Source organism: Mytilus edulis, chromosome 10 (assembly GCF_963676685.1).
Source record: "Mytilus edulis chromosome 10, xbMytEdul2.2, whole genome shotgun sequence".
NCBI classification, from domain to species: Eukaryota; Metazoa; Mollusca; class Bivalvia; order Mytilida; family Mytilidae; genus Mytilus; species Mytilus edulis.
In genome coordinates this window covers 49,402,662-49,421,854 of record NC_092353.1, presented here as the reverse complement: position 1 = coordinate 49,421,854, position 19,193 = coordinate 49,402,662, and the positions used below count along the sequence as shown (strand labels likewise).

The window sequence follows — 19,193 nt, the reverse complement described above, 5'->3', positions numbered from 1 at the left end:
TTTTGGGAGTTTTGGTCCCAACATTTTAGGAATTAGGGGCCAAAAAGGGCCCAAATAAGCATTTTCTTGGTTTTCACACTATAGCTTTAGTTTAAGTTAATAGAAATCTATGAAATTTTGACACAAGGTTTATGACCACAAAAGAACGGTTGGGATTGATTTTGGGAGTTTTGGTTTCAACAGTTTAGGAATAAGGGGCCAAAAAAGGGGCCAAATAAGCATTATTCTTGGTTTTCGCACAATAACTTTAGTTTAAGTAAATAGAAATCTATGAAATTTAAACACAAGGTTTATGACCATAAAAGGAAGGTTGGTATTGATTTTGGGAGTTTTGGTCCCAACAGAATAAGGGGCCTAAAGGGTCCAAAATTAAACTTTGTTTGATTTCATCAAAATTGAATAATTGGGGTTCTTTGATATGCCGAATCTAACTGTCATGACTGTGTATGTAGATTCTTAACTTTTGGTCCCGTTTTCAAATTGGTCTACATTAAGGTCCAAAGGGTCCAAAATGAAACTTAGTTTGATTTTGACAAAAAATGAATCAGTTAGGTTCTTTGATATGCTGAATCTAAAAATGTACTTAGATTCTTGATTATTGGCCCAGTTTTCAAGTTGGTCCAAATCGGGGTCCAAATTAAACTTTGTTTGATTTCATCAAAAATTGAATAAATGGGGTTCTTTGATATACCAAATCTAACTGTGTATGTAGATTCTTCATTTTTAACCGGATTTTTGTGACAAAAATGTCGGTTATTGATTTGGGGATGTACGGCGGGCGGGCGGTCGGGCTGTCGGGCGGGCGGGCGGCAATCAAATGTTGTCCGTGCATTAACTCATGAACCGTTCAACCAAAGCTTTTAAAATTTTAATATGTTATTCCTGACAACTATACGAAGGTCAAGTTCAATAATGGCAATTTTGACTTTTACCGTTCAGGAGTTATGGTTCTTGAAAGATTGAAAAATGGAGTTGTCCGTGCATTTACGCATGAACTGATCTATCAAAGCTTCCCAAATTTTAATATGTTGTTACTAATGAAAGAATGGAGGTCAAGTTCAATAATGACGAATTTGACCTTTACCGTTCAGGAGTTATGGTTCTTGAAAGATTGAAAAATGGAGTTTCCAGTTGTGTCCGTGCATTTATGCATGAACTGTTCTACCAAAGCTTCCGAAATTTTAATATGCTGTTACTGATGACAAAATGGAGTTCAAGTTCAATAATGACGATTTTGACTTTTACCGTTCAGGAGTTATGGTTCTTGAAAGATTGAAAAATGGTTTTTCCCGTCGTGTCCGTGCATTTTCTCATGAACCATTCAACCAAAGCTTTTGAAATTTTAATATGTTGTTACTGATGACAAAATAGAGGTCAAGTTCAATAATGACGATTTTGACTTTTACAGTTCAGGAGTTATGGTTCTTGAAAGATCGTAAAATGGCGTTTCCATTCAGGTTGTTGCATTTACTCATGAACCATTCAATCTAAGCTTTTCAAATTTTAATATGTTGATACTGATGACAAAATGGAGGTCAAATTTGATATTGACGATTTTCACTTTCACCATTCATCAGTAATGGTTCTTGTGATATTGCCAGGACACAAATAAATTTTAATAAATCCGGTTTGCTGTCGTTGTGACAGCCTCTTGTTTGGTCCTGTTTTCAAATTGGTCTACACTAAAGTCCAAAGGGTCCAAAATTAAACTTAGTCTGATTTTAACAAAAATTGAAATCTTGGGGTTCTTTGATATGCTGAATCCAAAAATGTACTTAGATTTTTTATTATGGGCCCAGTTTTCAAGTTGGTCCAAATCAGGATCTAAAATTATTATATTAAGTATTGTGCAATAGCAAGTCTTTTCAATTGCACAGTATTGCGCAATGGCAAGAAATATCTAATTGCACAATATTGTGAAATAGCAATTTTTTTTTTAATTAGAGTTATCTTTCTTTGTCCAGAATAGTAAGCAAGAAATATCTAATTGCAAAATATTGTGCAATAGCAAGATTTTTTTTTAATTGGAGTTATCTTTCTTTGTCCAGAATCAACTTAAATCTTTGTTATATACAATATACAATGTATATTCACTTTTTACTACCAACTGATAAATTAAAATAATCTTTACCATTCAGTGATAACAAGCAGTTTTTTTACATCTTAATATTTTATGATGTATTTAAATGAGTAGTTATTGTTGCAAACTCCATTAGAAATTTTAATTAAGATTAGTTTTGGAATAAGGGAAAGGGGGATGTGATTAAAAAAATTGGGTTCAATTTTTCTCATTTGAAATTTCATAAATAAAAAAGAAAATTTCTTCAAACATTTTTTTGAGAGGATTAATATTCAACAGCATAGTGAATTGCTCTAAGAGAAAACAAAAATTTTGAGTTCATTAGAACACATTCATTCTGTGTCAGAAACCTATGCTGTGTCAACTATTTAATCACAATCCAAATTTAGAGCTGAATCCAGCTTGAATGTTGTGTCCATACTTGCCCCAACCGTTCAGGGTTCAACCTCTGCGGTCGTATAAAGCTACGCCCTGCGGAGCATCTGGTTTAATTATAGTTTTACACATTGTTGCCTTTGCAGATGTTTTACAATAAAATAAAACCATACCCATATAAAAAAAGGGAGATGTGGTATGATTGCCAATTAGACAGCTATCCGCATCCAAACTATGAAAAATATTTTTTGTATATATTATAGTTAATCGCTATTTTAAGAAATTTTCCTTTAATCTTACGGACTGATAATTATAATTCTCAGCATAGTAGAGTGATGTGAAAAATTATTGCTAGAAACTCAGTATGCACATGCCATTGTCATTGAAATTAATGTTTTCGTGGGTAAAATAGCGATTAACAGATTATCATTTGTCATCTCAACTTTTCTTGCTTTTCTTAATTTTGCTGTGCAGGCTCAGGAGAGAAAATTAATCTTGTTGCGATGACCAATGATAATCTATAAGTATATTATTGAGTGAAATTTGCCTTTACAGACACTAAAGATGAGTTGTACTTGCAATAATTAATATTATATTATTTTTTTTGTTTACAGATTTTCAGGAACCTTATGCTATAGTGGTGTTGTTACAGAATGATTTGGTGGTAGTAGACTTAACAACTCCTGGGTAAGATTCCAATACATTATACCTTAATATGTGTGACCAAAATGACAAAATAACGTAATTATTGCCATGAATAATAAATTTCCAGAAAATTGTCAACCAAGTTTGGGAGAAATATTCCTGATTTATTTGTTTTCCTTTTAAATTATATCTAATGACTAATAGAAAAAAACTGTTTGTTTAATTTTCATAAATTTTTTACAATATTTTCTTTAGCCCTTTGACAAAAATATCAAAATTTCAAAAAACTTGAACCTGACACATAATTGGGAAAAATTGGTTGGATATATAGCAGTTTGACAAACACTAATTTTGATCATTGAGAAGCTTAATATTTTATAGAACGTGATTAAAACATTTAGCAGATTTTACAGATTTTATCTCCCTGTAGTGTTATTTATCACCTCAATTGACAAAACTACATTATATGTCTGTTTCGGGTTATGCACAACATAACTTGCATGTTATGAACAGTAAACATTGCCAGTCAAGATACAAATAGAAAATATGAATGAATGAAAATAAAGAAATTGTATAACAGAGGAACGAAAGATACCAGAGTGACCTTTAAACTCATAGTTAAAATAAATAAACTGACAACACTATGACAAAAAAAAGAAAAGACAAACAATAGTATGCAAAACACAATATAGAACAATAAAGACTATAAATTAAAGCAAAACAAACCCACCAATAACTGGGGTGTTCTCAAGTGCTCTGAAGATCCTGCTCAACATCTGGCAAAAATTTGCAAAATATCTGACTTCTTTTACAGATATCCGTGTTTTGAGAATCCTTATCCTATGGATATCCATGAGTCTCCTGTTACAGCCTTACCATATCTTACTTCTTTTACAGATATCCATGTTTTGAGAATCTTTATCTTATGGATATCCATAATGTCTTACTTCATTTACAGATATCTGTGTTTTGAGAATCCTTATCCTATGGATATCCATAATGTCTTACTTCATTTACAGATATCTGTGTTTTGAGAATCCTTATCCTATGGATATCTATAATGTCTTACTTTGTTTACAGATATCCATGTTTTGAGAATCCTTATCCTATGGATATCTATAATGTCTTACTTCTTTTACAGATATCCGTGTTTTGAGAAACCTTATCCTATGGATATCTATAATGCCTTACTTCGTTTACAGATATCCGTGTTTTTAGAATCCTTATCCTATGGATATCTATAATGTCTTACTTCTTTTACAGATATCTGTGTTTTTAGAATCCTTATCCTATGGATATCTATAATGTCTTACTTCTTTTACAGATATCCGTGTTTTGAGAATCCTTATCCTATGGATATCCACGAGTCTCCTGTTACAGCCTTACAATACTATGCTGACTGTCCACCAGATATTATACCAGCATTTTATTCTGTTGGATCCAAACAAAAAAGAAGTGGATTCAGCGAAAAAGTAAGTACTGTCATACAGCGAGATGTTAAGCTAGCTATAAAACCAGTTTTAATCCACTATTTTCTACATTAGAAAATGTCCTTACCAAGTCAGGAATATGACAGTCGTTTTCCATGCGTTTGATGTGGATGAGCTTTAAATTTTGCCATTTGATTAGGGATTTTCTGTTTTGAAATTTAATTGGTGTTCAATATTTTTTGTGATTTTACTTTTTCCTTTTACTTATAATCATGCAGCACTAATGGAATGGTCAAGATATTTGAAAACTTGGGGAAATCTTAGAAGATATAAGAATTCACTCCACAACTCAAGATATGAACATTAAAATAAGAATATGTGGTTTAATAGCTAATGAGACAACTCTCACCAGAGATGAAATTACTAATGAGAAGAAGCTTTATGTCACTTTACAGCCTTCAACCATGAGCAAAACAAATACTGCACAACAAGCTTTAAAAGGCACTGAAATGACAAATGTAAAACAATTCAGACGAGGAAAAATAACATTCTTTTTATGTACAAAATAAAAAAATGGATAAACGAATACGATGTACAGCAATAAACAACAACCACTGAATACAAACAAAATTTACAACCCTTGACTTGTAAGTCATGTTGTTCTTGATGTTATTGCGCTGTTTGATGATAAGCTCTATAGATTTGATTTGATTTTTGGTGTTTTAAGGGGGTAGACCTTGGAACAGGGAGATAACTCTTTAAATCAGTTATGTGTTTGTAAAAGTCAAGTTTCCTCAATGAATTTTAAGCATTTACCTGAAACAGATTGAAAATAATCTATGTAACCTAGAAGCTTAGAATATATTTATGAAAATGGTTGACACAAACGTACTGATGATTTTAAGAGTTATTTTCCTTAACCTTGGTCTACCTCCTTAAGCCACTTTTAATCAGCGCATTTAGGCTATTTCGTGGCGGCCAGATTTTATTGATGGAGGAAGCAGGAGTGTCCGAAGAAAACCACTGACCTTCATTAGGAAAACTGACAATACTAGTCAATTAAGATTGGAGTCGAGTGCACCTCAGCAAGTGGGTTTCGAACTCACAACCTCAGTGTTGACTGGCAGTAGTAACTACTAAGACCGCTGGGCCACCGAGGTCTCTAAAGCTTGATAGATATAAGAAGATGTTGTATGAGTGCCAAAGAGACAACTCTCCAATAAAGTCACAATATGTACAAGAAAAAACCTATATAGGTCATATGAGTTTTTATAATATAAGGACTAAGTATTTTTAAAAAGGAATTGCAATTATTTCAAATCTTGTTGCCAAATGGTTTTGACATGTTTAGTAAATGTAAGAATAAATAATATGTACTTTTAAACTCTTTGAAAGACTGACATCAACATGCTTTCCAGTGTAAACAGTTCATATATATATAAACTTTATTTTAGGAATGGCCAATCAAAGGAGGAATATGGGGAACAACCACGTGTAGTTATCCAGAAATTCTCATTACTGGGTACGTATTTAAAAAAAAATATTACATAAAAAAAAAAAGGAGATCTATGTGGTTTTGATTGTCAATGAGTCAATTATCCATCTGACTTCTAATGAAGTGGATGTAAGCAATTATAGGTAACTGTAAGGCCTTCAACAATGAGAAAAACTAATACCGTTATTGGCTTTCAAAATGCCTAACCTGCAAAATATTTAATGCTTCAATTAAGAAAATAATCCGCCTAATTTATAACAAATCAATTTACCAAAAAAAAATCCAATATGACAGAAAGGAACCATCGACAACCATTGTTTGCAATGCAATACAGTGTTTCCTCATTCAAACATCATCATACTTGTTAAAAAATATTGTTTAGATTTGAAAGAATATAAGTTGTGCATTGTGTATGAATCTTTTCGTTAAAAAAAAGAATTATTATGTCTTAAGATGATCAATGCAACAGGAAAAACTGTGGATTCATTTATTTTCGTGGTCATCAATTTTCGTGGATTGCAGAAAATTTGCATATTCGTTGATATTTGATTTTGTGGTTTTGCCAGTCTGTATACAAAGCCTATTAAAAATATGTATTTCATTGAACATTTGAAACCACGAAACCCACGGGAATTGATATCCAACGAATAATAATAAATCTACAGTATAAGATTTAGTGTTGATATCGTCGCTGGGCTTCTATAATGTGGTAAATTACAGATTTTTCAAGAAAAAAATATCTCACAAACAGGCTTTGAAAATTTTGGCAAAATGCATGCTTCCAAAATGTTGTATGTGAACTTGAACATTTTTGTAAATAGCAGTGAAATAAAAACTTTGACATTTCTGGATCCAAGAACTCAAATTATTTTCACAGAAATTAAGAAATGTACAATTATTTTTTTCCCAAAGCCATTCTACAACGATTTTCAAGTTTTCATACAACATTTTAGAAGCAAACTTTACAAAAAACTGACATTGGCAATTTTGTAATATGTCTTATTTCACACATTTTGATTGGTCTAATTGTATGCTATTTTGTAATACCAAAGATTTCCTCCCGCCCAGACCATTGATGTCAAAAGTATTTGTAGCCAAAAAAGTCATAAACTACATTTTAGAAGCCCAGCGACGATATGTATATTTATGAATTATTAAGGGAGATGTAAGGTATACATCAAAGAGAAAACAACTAAACACCACAAAAAACAAAGAATCAGGTCAGACTTGAAATAAATGTCTCTTACATAGTTATAAAGATTTGTCTGAAAATCACAATCAACTGTTTAACAATTGTAGTAGACCTGGATATATAAAGGTAGCCTAACCAGTTGAGTTAGGGAAAATCTTATTTGACTCAATTGGTTAGAACTTAGAGCACTGCCTTTAGATCCTGAGATTGAAGTTTCGAAACCCACTGGTACCATCCATAAATTTTCACAACACATTCAATATATGGTTTATTAAAAATGTATCCAACTTGTCAGTACTGATTTAAATACATAAAGATTTAGAAATTTTTATTTTGTATTTCAGCCACGCTGATGGGTCTGTCAAGTTCTGGGATGCTTCATCAGGTAAGACATATACTATTTTATTTACTTTTTTGGTGTACCATGTTTTTATGGATCGACAGTATATCAATTTTTGGAACATTGTAAAACTCAAAAGAATAACACGTATTATTTGCACGTTGCATAAAAACATTGCCTTCAGCAAAGAAGAGATGTAGAGTGAATAAATAAATAAAAGTTGAATAATAATTTGAGATTGCATCTTGATGGGAAAATACATCAATTAAGTCTTATTGGCAATCATACCACATTTACTTTTTGTATATGAATATATTGTTTCATTTTTCAGTTACACTTCAAGTTTTGTACAAATTAAAAACTGCCAAAATATTTGAAAAACCAAAAAAGGAAAGTCAAGATGATGATCCATTTGCTGTGTATTTAATACATTTGTGTCCAGAGAGCCGAATATTGTGTTTAGCGGGGGCAACTCATTTAATACTCTTTAAATTCTCAAAACAAGAGATATCAACAGAAGTTTCAGTGAGTATATTTTTTATTTATTTATTTAGAGAATAGATTGATGTTTTGTGTTTACATGATAACATGAAAAATAAAAATCTAAATTTCTTGCCAAAGTTGTCATGTTTCTATGTCAGCATACATAACATTACACATTGAATATTCTTGTAAGATTGGCAAAAAGTTGTAAATTGTAAATTACCAATAAAATTTTGAAAAAAAATTTAAACAAATTTTGTATTTTAACAAGTCAAATTGTAAAAGTCATAAATTTTATCTTTTCAGAATTACTAAGATCCTTTTGTCTATTTCAAATTCAAATGTTTTCTTAAGCATTCATCATCTTCCCATTGAATCATAACTGTATATCGATACAAATTAAACAGATGATTACCTATTTTTTGTATCATTTCAATTCTTTTATTTAGAGCTGTATAAACAGTTGTAAGATTTTGTTTTCTATATAGCATAGTTGAAACAGCTGGCTACAAATGAGTTTACCAATGATTTACATGAGTCTTAACTTAAACATATTGCTTTCAATACATGTAATAGGAAGATGTGGTATGAGTGACAATGAGACAACTCTCAATCCAAGACACACATTGTAAAAGTAAACCATTATACCTCAAAGTACGCACTTCAACTTGGAGCCTTGGCTCCCATGGAACAGCAAACTAGAAAGGGCCACAAAATGGCTAGATTAAAACCATTGAAACAAGAATCTATAAAACAAAAATAACAAGAAACAAGAAACACTAATGAACCACATCAACAAACGACAACCACTGAACATCAGGATACTGACTTGCGGCTGGTTTAAATGTTTTAATAGGCACCAACCTTCACCCTAACTTGAAACAATAATGTAATAATGACATGTTTTACCATCAAAACTGTTCTTGATCAAATAACAAAGGAATTTTACACTTGTAAGAAATAGGGTAATGTATGTATGCCATCTAGTATTTCTGGAAGATGGTTACGTTAAAAATTCTTGAAATTACACGACAAAGACATCAGTGTCAATTTACATAGAGCTTAATTAAATAGTTTTGTAATATTTTAAACAATGATTAAATGTTTTGCAGAGTTTGGATATTTCTATTGTGTATGAAGTGTACGATGATTTAGATTCACCAGATTTTGAGTGTCCAAAGTCGTCTACCCCAAGTCTTAGTGTAGTTAGTCAGCAGCAAAGTGGTAGTATGGGGTCATACTCAAGTAATACCTCAGATAGTCATAGCTGTAAAGTAAGTTATTCTAGTCTTATTAGGGCCCAGCCTTTAGGCGGGTCGCCCTATAGTGATCAGTCTGTCCGTCCGTCCGTCCGTCCGTCCGTCCGTAACACTTTAACTTTGTGTCCGCTCCATATCTAGAGAATCATTATGATTTCATACTTTATACTTTACATGTTTATTAACCACCACCAGAGGGCGTGTCATGATGTATGTACAACTTCCTAGGTCAAAGGTCAAGGTAAAAAAACTTTGGTTTCAGTTGACAACCCTGTGTCCTGTGGTGAAGATCGTGTCCGCTCTATATCTTGAGAACCGTTATGATTTCAAAGTTTATACTTGACATGTATATGAACCAACACCAGAGGGTGTGTCATAATTTATGAACGACTGCCTAGGGCAAAGTTCAAGGTCAAAAACTTTGGTTTCAGTTGACAACCCCATGTCCTATGGTAAAGATTGTGTCCGCTCTATATCTTGAGAACCGTTATCATTTTAAAGTTTATACCTGAAATGTATATAAACCAATATCAGAGGGTATGTCATAATTTATGTACAACTTCCTAGGTCAAAGCTCAAGGTCAAAAACTTTGGTTTCAGTTAACAACCCCATGTCCTATGGTAAAGATCGTGTCCGCTCTATATCTTGAGAACCGTTATCATTTCAAAGTTTATACTTGACATGTAAATAAACCAACACCAATGGGTGTGTTATAATTTATTTACAACTTCCTAGGTCAAAGGTCAAGGTCAAAAACTTTGATTTCAGTTGACAAACCCATGTCCTATTGTAAAGATACAATTTTTTTTAATGCACATTATTCACAGCGGGGCCCACAAAGATGGCTCCCATCTCAATGATATCTAGTTCAAATTATTATTGTTTTGTTTGCATAAAATGAAACAGAAAAAAATTATTATAAAAAAAACAACATAAAAATTACCAGGATAATAATTCTGTATGCCAGAAGCACATTTTGTTTACAAAAGACTCATCAGTGATGTTAAATGAAATCAAGTTTCAAAATGGATGAACATTGAGAAAGTTGTGTTATGGAAGAACTGTTGGTATTAACCAATAAGACCATGGAATTTAACAGCACTTTATATTCTTGTAGTAAGAAATTGATTAAATAGAATAAAAAAAACACTTATGTATGAAATTTCTTGGATATTATATAACAACTTTTGAAAGTGAAATGCTGATAACAGTTTCTTGCTGGAAGCAAAATTAATTATGTGCTTTTATGGCTACAAAGATCATAATGTTAACATCTGTAGAAAACGTTTAAGCTGTAGTGTTAAAAAATACCAATATGTGAAAAATAAAATGCAATAAAGTGCACCCCTAAGGATATTTTGTGAACATAACCTTAAACTGACTGACTGGAACAACTGGCCACTTTTGTATAAAAACATTGAGATTAAAATGAAGGGTAGGATGCATATGGACTATTTCAAAAAAGTTATGCCTTTCTTTCTAACCTTTGTCAGTCTCTTGTGTGATACTATATATGTGATTTTTTTTGTGTCAGATAATGTATTATGATTAGTTAGTTTTTACTACCAAAGATGGTAGCGGTATGTGCTATGTTACATAATAATATATGTATAAAAATAATGTCCAAAAATGTACCCCAAAATGTGAGGAGTGTAACGCTTTTAGTGGGACATTTACAAGAAAGCATGTGCATCCATTGATGATGTAAAATAAATTAGGGCCTGCAGATCTAGATACACTACCAAACAATATCTCTCCTGAAACTATTATATCTAGACTATGATTTCTTGTTTAATTCTCCCATCTATTTACATTTTTAAGTCAAATAAGTTTTAGGAAAAAATAATATGGATATTATCATTGCTATATTGATAGATATCACTAATGCTTAATATGATTTTACTTGTACAGTTGAAAATAAATCATAAAAATTATGTTTACAAGTCCAAACTTAATATATTTTCTATTCATGACATGTTTATGTAACATTAAACATTCTTATTTTAACAGCTGGAAACAGGGACAGCATTGATTGTAAAGTCTGGTAGTCGGAAGTTCAGTGCTGGTTACTACTCAGATTTAGTGTGTTTATTACAATATCTGGATAGTGAACATCCTGGAAATATTACATATATATCAGTCAATTCAGTGTATGGATTGTAAGTATATCAGTCATATGAGCAAAACCCATAATGTATACTGTGGATTTATTAATATTCATTGGATACCAATTTTCATGGATTTGTGGGTACAGTGGAACCCTGCATTTCAAAGTTCAATGAATTACAAATTTTATAATGGCGTGTATGTAGACTTTGACAAAACCATGAAATTATATATCTATGAACATGCAAGTTTTCCTCAGTCTGTGAAAATTGGTTCCCATGGAAATAAATGAATCTACAGTATATGAGCAAAACACATAATGTACAATCAACTGTAAAAAGCTGTGGGGTGATTTATATTACTGTGGATTCATGTATTTTCGTGGGTACCAATTTTCATGGATTGAGAAGAACTTGCGTTTTCGTGGATATTCCATATTTTGGTTTTGCCAAGGTCTGCATACATTTTTATAGAACAATTTGCAATTTGTTGTACATTGAAATTTGTGGTTCCTGGGTATCCAACAAATATTAATGAATCTGCAGTATATACATATACAATAAGATTTTACATTTATTACCCTTATTCTTCAAATCTCTTCTTAGAACAAAAACAAAAAAGACTCACAAAGTAACAATCAAAGAGTACTGTTAGTTACTGCAAGCTAGATCAAAGCCCAATTTCAACTATGGATATAAAAAGACCATGTTTCACCCCAGACTAAAATGTACGCAATATACTTTTAATTGAATATGTTCACAAGACAATAAAGGGAATGAAATAAACAAAACACAAATGTCACTGCAACAATGAGCATTTCACAAAATTTACAGAAAAGAAATAAAAAGTTAAACAAACTCAAAAGTTAAATAACAAAAATACTGAACTCCAAGGAAAATTTAAAACAAAAAGTCACTGTCCTAAATCAAATGGCAAAATCAAAATGAAGGATAACATCTGTCATATTCCTGAAATGGTACAGGCATTTTCTATGTAGAAAATGGTAGATTAAACCTGGTTTTATAGCTTGCCATATATATATTTATAAATATTTGTTTCTTTGTTTATTTTTCAGATTAGCGTTTGGTAATGAGTCAGGTCTAGCAATTATTGATTACCTGCAAAAAACGTGTCTTTTAAATTTAGGAACTCCTGATTTATATGGTAAATATAGAATATTGTAATTTCTTTGTAAGAAGGGCTGTATAAAAATAGAGTCACAATTGTGCTATGACATCGTTTTAACATGTGGAAATTTCAAGCTGTACTTAGGTATGAGAAGAATATAGTTTAGTGTATTTCCAGTGCTTTTAATGTGAAAGTTTTCTACCTCCTTTGGTATTGGTAAGGTATCTGTCTCTGGTGATTTTTATTAATGACAAATCTTGTCATTACTCTTATCTCATATCTGTCACTTGTATCCTTTGTATTTGGACTTCTATAATTTTCACAAGAACATAAAAATATATACGAAAGGGAATAAGTTCTTAAAACTTTCTTTTTCTTTAACTGTATGTTTCTTACTACATCTTTTGCCTAATAAACATATATGCATGTTTTCTGCATGTGTTTTTTAGGTTCTATGGATCCCTATCAGAGGGCTCCAAGGTCGCCCAGGGGTAAAAAGTTCAACCAAGCCGAGTTTTCAGGGAATGAGGAAGGCTGTCGTTCTCCCACCACTGATCAAGTAAGTGATTAAAACATATGAAAATTGATGAAAAAAAGGAATTTTGCTGCATTATTTAAAATATATACATCTGTTAAATTGATTTTTATCATTCTTGTTAATATCTAAGGGGAGATAATATTTCAATTTTATTTGAAAATTGTAAATTGTCTCCCTTTGTTAGAAAAAAATATTGGTAATTTACAAAGAAGTTATACTGTAGAAACAAAAATAAAAAGATTATCTTTTATTAATTAATTCTTTTTGTTTATGATTGAACCTATCAACATCTGGCCCTCAGTCAGATCTACTTTTGCATTTTGTTAAAACCATTGAATTTTAATAGTTAATTTAGAAATGCTTGAAGTATGTAGAACTTTTAAATTATACACCATTGGAAAAGTTTTGTAACACCTTATTCTTTTTGTTTTGTGTAAGGTATTATGTAATTCATTTTTAGGACCCCCACCCCTTTTCCACAAAATACATTTAATATAATTTCAACTTTGGGTAGTTGATATAAGAAGGCTTGATGTAGAATTTTTAGTGCAACTAAGAAATCAGGGTGGATTAGGTATGACCAGTGATATAATAACTCAGTGGGCCAACAACCTTTTCTAGTCTTTTTTGCTTAGAGAGTATATTTTTAAGCCATTTAGTGGGCAGAATGCAAAATCTTTCCAATGTTTAATTTCTCTTGACCAACTCAGTATAAAATTTATTTGTAATATGTTGAAAACTTTTGCTTTGGTGTATTATTTAAGTAGTTAATAAGATATATATAAGTACAAATTGAATTACTATAGTACTTTAATAACAAACATTGTTTTTCTTACAAGTTAGTCTCTGTAATCACCAAATGGCTCAGTGTTTTCCCTGCATATAATGTTAACAGGTTAATTTGAAGGAAAACATTAATTCAAAGCATGATATTTATGAATTATTTTTATACGACCCCAAAAATTTTAATTTTTTGGTCGTATATTGCTATCACGTTGGCGTCGTCGTCGTCGTCGTCCGAATACTTTTAGTTTTCGCACTCTAACTTTAGTAAAAGTGAATAGAAATCAATGAAATTTTAACACAAGGTTTATGACCACAAAAGGAAGGTTGGGATTGATTTTGGGAGTTTTGGTCCCAACATTTTAGGAATTAGGGGCCAAAAAGGGCCCAAATAAGCATTTTCTTGGTTTTCGCACTATAACTTTAGTTTAAGTGAATAGAAATCAATGAAATTTTGACACAAGGTTTATGACCACAAAAGGAAGGTTGGGATTGATTTTGGGAGTTTTGGTTCCAACAGTTTAGGAATTAAGGGCCAAAAAAGGGCCCAAATAAGCATTATTCTTGGTTTTCGCACAATAACTTTAGTATAAGTAAATAGAAATCAATGAAATTTTAACACAAGGTTTATGACCACAAAAGGAAGGTTGGGATTGATTTTTGGAGTTGAGGTCACAACAGTTTATGAATTAGGGGCCAAAAAGGGGCCCAAATAAGCATTATTTTTGGTTTTTGCACCATAACTTTAGTATAAGTAAATAGAAATCTATGAAATTTAAACACAAGGTTTATGACCATAAAAGGAATGTTGGGTTTGATTTTGGGAGTTTTGGTCCTAACAGTTTAGGAATAAGGGGCCCAAAGGGTCCAAAATTGAACTTTGTGTGATTTCATCAAAAATTGAATAATTTGGGTTCTTTGATATGCCGAATCTAACTATGTATGTAGATTCTTAATTTTTGGTCCCGTTTTCAAATTGGTCCAAATCAGGATTCCATATCAAGTATTGTGCAATAGCAAGAAATTTTCAATTGCACAGTATTGCACAATAGCAAGAAATATCTAATTGCACAATATTGTGCAATAGCAATTAATTTTGAATTGGAGTTATCTTTCTTTGTATAGAATAGTAGTTGATAATATATGTTGGAAATTTGCCAGACATGACTATGATGTCATTTTCTATTTTTATTTGCCAATAACTTTATGTAAATAACTTCATTTCAGATTTCATAAATAAAAAGAAAATTTCTTCAAACCTTTTTTTGAGAGGATTAATATTCAACAGCATAGTGAATTGCTCAAAGGCAAAAAAAACAACTTTTAAGTTCATTAGACCACATTCATTCTGTGTCAGAAACCTATGCTGTGTCAACTATTTAATTTTAGATTTAAAAAGTTTGAAGAAGAAATCTTTAATTGATTTGTAAAATCTTGACATTTGTTTTGTGTAAAAAAAACCCATGTAATGTCAAAAATTTGATCACAATCCAAATTCAGAGCTGTATCACGCTTGAATGTTTTGTCCATACTTGCCCCAACTGTTCAGGCTTCGACCTCTGCGGTCGTATAAAGCTGCGCCCTGGGAGCACCTGGTTGTAATTGGCAGAAAGTTGATAGCTAAAATTGTAAAGAATTTAACCATGCGTTTACAATGTGCTAAGGAAAACTCTGCTGTCGTTATATAGTTTTGATATTCCAAAGCTGAGTACTGAGCATTCTTTATTATTCATTTGATACCAATTTTTGTTGATTTAGACAGGATAGGTCAACCACAAATTTAAACCTTTAAAAAAGAACAAATTTCAGCAGACTTTTGTGAATCCAAATATCAAATAGTTCATTCTGAGCCCTCAAAAACTGGTACCCACAAAAATAAATGAATCAATAGTATACTGTGGATTCATTTATTTTTGGGGGTACCAGTTTTCATTGATTGAGAAAAACTTACATTTTCTTGAATATTTGATTTCATGCTTTTCATAAAGTCTGCATTTAATCATATAGCAAATTAATAATTCATTGAATATTTAAATTCGTGGTTATCCTGTACCCACGAAATCTAAGAAAAATTGGAATCCAACGAATAATATTAAATCCACAGTAAATGATGGCAGTTAATCACAAATATGCATTATATCTGTTTGAACTTTGAACTTTGAACTTTGTTTGGTGATTACAGATACTGACCTTTATTTAAAGTAATTTTATCAGGGTTCTGTAACTTGACCCTTTATTTAAAGTAATTTTATCAGGGTTCTGTTACTTGAGAGGTAAGGAGCATAGGAAACAATTCATCACTAGAGTCACACAGGACAATAAAAAAACATGTTGTACTAGAGTTATAAATAAACACCTAGCAACAAAGTCTCTTTTATGTGTAATAAATTGTTTGTTTTATTATATTCATTTACAAAAATGAAAGCTGAAACCTTTTTTGTGGGAGAAAAAGGGGGAAATGTAATGTCTTGATGAAATGTTTTTTCGACACAAATCAAAGGAGACTTAGTTCTTAAAACCAAATATACACATAAAAAATATGACACATGTATTTGTAAAATAGAACTTATTGAAAATTTATGACACAGAAAAATACAGTAGATAGTATTTTAACTATATCTTTTAGGTAATCAAATATTATTCATTTCAATTAAAAAAAAAGCTTGAAGATAACATTAATTGCTTATATATTATGACATGATATTCATCAGCAAAAGATTTCACCATGGCTCAAATCAATGAAAAATAAAGGCTAAATGTACATTCTATTTGCATTTTGAAATATTTTAAGATTTGGGGAAATTATGAACAATGGTAAATGTTACATGTTATAAGAAGCCATAACTGAGAAAAGAAATTGAATTCCGCTTTTAAATCATGAATATTATTTGCAGTTTTGTTTGCTGTAGGAATTGATTTTGTTTAAATGTTTAATTTGTTACTATACAGAAAAAAACATAACATTAGAATATAAGCTATATACCTGAATTAATTATGAGGTAAGAAATTTAAAAGCCAAATGCTGTCCGAAAATGAAAAGCATTTTGATTGTAATAAATTTGAAACTGCAGAACATTTAATTAAAAAAAAATTCATGTTTAAAAAATAACAATTTCATTCAATTGCAAACAAAGCTATATAAATAATGCTTATTTCCAAATTAAATTCTTATTTTTTTTTTTAATGACAATAATACTGAATTGTTTTCGATGGCATTTCAAAATACATATTTACTAGCAAATAATTTTGAATTTTGAATGCAAGCATTTAATTTTCTAAGCAATATCTCTTTCATTTTATAAATGATGATTATGGTGTATTTTCTAACAAATGTTATGATTTTACTGTACATTTACAAAAGTAGAAATTAGAAGTAGACAATTTTATGTTGTTATTTTTTTTTAGAAAAAAGTAGTAGTTTTAGTTGCTGTACGCTTGCAAATTTGTGTTTCAACCTTATTTTTGTTTAATGTTTTTGGAGAATTAATGTTATGGCTATTTATATAATTAAACACTAATAATTAAAAACATTATTGTAGAAAAAAGTACATAAAGAGATGAAAAAGTAATGACCTTTATCTGCCATCAATACTAATTTCAAAAAATTCATTGATGGCAAATAATTAAAAACAAATCTTTGTGTAACCTTTTGTAGAAAAATAGCACAAAGACAGATGAAAATGTAATGACCTCTGCCATCAATACAATTTTTGTTAATTTAATTTGAAGAACATGACAGGAGAAGAATTTGTTTTTAAAGACCGTAAAAACTTATAAACTCAATGAACATCATTTACTTTTGGCTGTGAAAAAGTTGAACTTTAAATCTGTATCTCAAATTATTCCTAAGGATATATATATATATATATATATTTATTTTTAAATCTGGATTGATATTTCATTAAAAAAAAAATCAAATATTGTCACTCACCTTTATAAATGCAAATGTTGATGTAAAAAAAAAGTGATATCCCTTTAAAAAATTTAATCAGAAACCAACCATACTTTAATGCTTAAATTATCTCTTCAAAAAAGTATCTAAAGCCATGTGACATTCTCCAGACTTATTAAGCATGTTCAGAAAGCACTCTAGCAGATAATGCATACACTCCTCCAAACACTATATGTGTATGCATCGTTGTCCTCTTTCCCTCCAGGTAGTATCCTTATTTTACCTTTGTTATTTTGTTAAGTTTTTCGTGTTTTATTTACTTTTATGTTTTAGTTTTGTTTGTTTTGTTTAAATCTACAGTCACCATCCCCTGAAACCAACCCTGCCAGATTAAAGAAAAAATCCTCTTGGCCTAGCGATTACCCTTTGTTGGCTATTAAAGAAAGTCAACAGACAGACTCCGATAAAAGTGATCACGAAGTTAATTCTAGTGTTGAAGACGAAATTGTTGAAACTGCAGTTTTAGCAGAAACTTTGGATAATGATACTAATACTTTAAATGATAAAAAGGAAAGTGACGATGGTGGTGGTGGAATCGGTATGGAAGCCTCCATGAGGAAAAATATTCGTCGGATGTCTGTTCAACCACTCACGCTTCCAAGTTTGAAAGTCCAGCTGGCGGAGACATCCTACTCAGATGAAGAAAGAACTCCTACGAACAATAACAATAACCATAATTTGACATTAGAAAAAATGCCATATATGGGCAAAAAGAAAAAAGTAGGAAAAACGAAATCAGAGCCGAGTGGTTTGATTGCGAAATACTCAAATGGTAAAGGTGATGATAGACCAAGGTCATCATCAGAACCTGATATTGATGTTGAACCCCCGGAAAAACAGAAAACCAGGAAAATCTCATTACATAAACTTGGTTTTCATCGTAAAAAATCTCATTCTTCTAAAAAACTTAAAGAAGACGCTGGAATTTCAAGTGATAGTGACAATTTAAACAATAGTAAATCATCGCACACAGATGACCTTGACTTCCATAAAGACAAGCACCATAAAGAGATTACGGACGATGATACAGATGACGAGAAGCCAGATACAGGATTTTTTAAAAGTATGAGGCGAATGAGTGTCCAAATTCAAAATAAGCTTTTCAAAGAGGAGGACAAGAAACCAAAACTTGAAGTTCTAGACTTGTCAAATGATAAAGAAGGGCATACAACAATTAGAAAAATGAGCATTACAGAATTATTACAACCTGGTATGTTTCAGGACAAGTTTTTAGTTCTTTTGCTGAGGTATCTTTGGTATATATTTAAGTATTAGTCAAATATGTGTGTGTCTTTTTCTAATTGCAGGGTAAGAAGGGTCTTCCTGAGCATGACAAAAACTCTGGCCAACGGCTAAGTCCTCCAGTATTACTTCGGTGTTACAAAT

At 31.0% G+C, this 19,193-nt stretch overlaps 1 protein-coding gene across 10 annotated transcripts in view; it reads left to right on the top strand.

Annotated features, from left to right (window-relative positions):
* Positions 1–19,193, top strand: part of LOC139491390 (syntaxin-binding protein 5-like) — a 96,133-nt gene that overhangs the window by 51,683 nt on the left and 25,257 nt on the right. For 6 of the 10 annotated variants that reach the window (XM_071279046.1, XM_071279044.1, XM_071279045.1 and 3 more), the window contains 10 exons: positions 3,070–3,142; positions 4,425–4,572; positions 5,985–6,052; positions 7,562–7,602; positions 7,889–8,082; positions 9,153–9,314; positions 11,311–11,459; positions 12,482–12,570; positions 12,984–13,093; positions 18,108–19,017. In XM_071279046.1, the coding sequence (XP_071135147.1) occupies positions 3,070–3,142; positions 4,425–4,572; positions 5,985–6,052; positions 7,562–7,602; positions 7,889–8,082; positions 9,153–9,314; positions 11,311–11,459; positions 12,482–12,570; positions 12,984–13,093; positions 18,108–19,017 (1,944 nt within the window). The remainder of the gene's footprint in view (positions 1–3,069; positions 3,143–4,424; positions 4,573–5,984; positions 6,053–7,561; positions 7,603–7,888; positions 8,083–9,152; positions 9,315–11,310; positions 11,460–12,481; positions 12,571–12,983; positions 13,094–18,107; positions 19,018–19,193) is intronic. The other 4 variants (XM_071279048.1, XM_071279053.1, XM_071279049.1 and 1 more) reach the window with 1 other exon arrangement.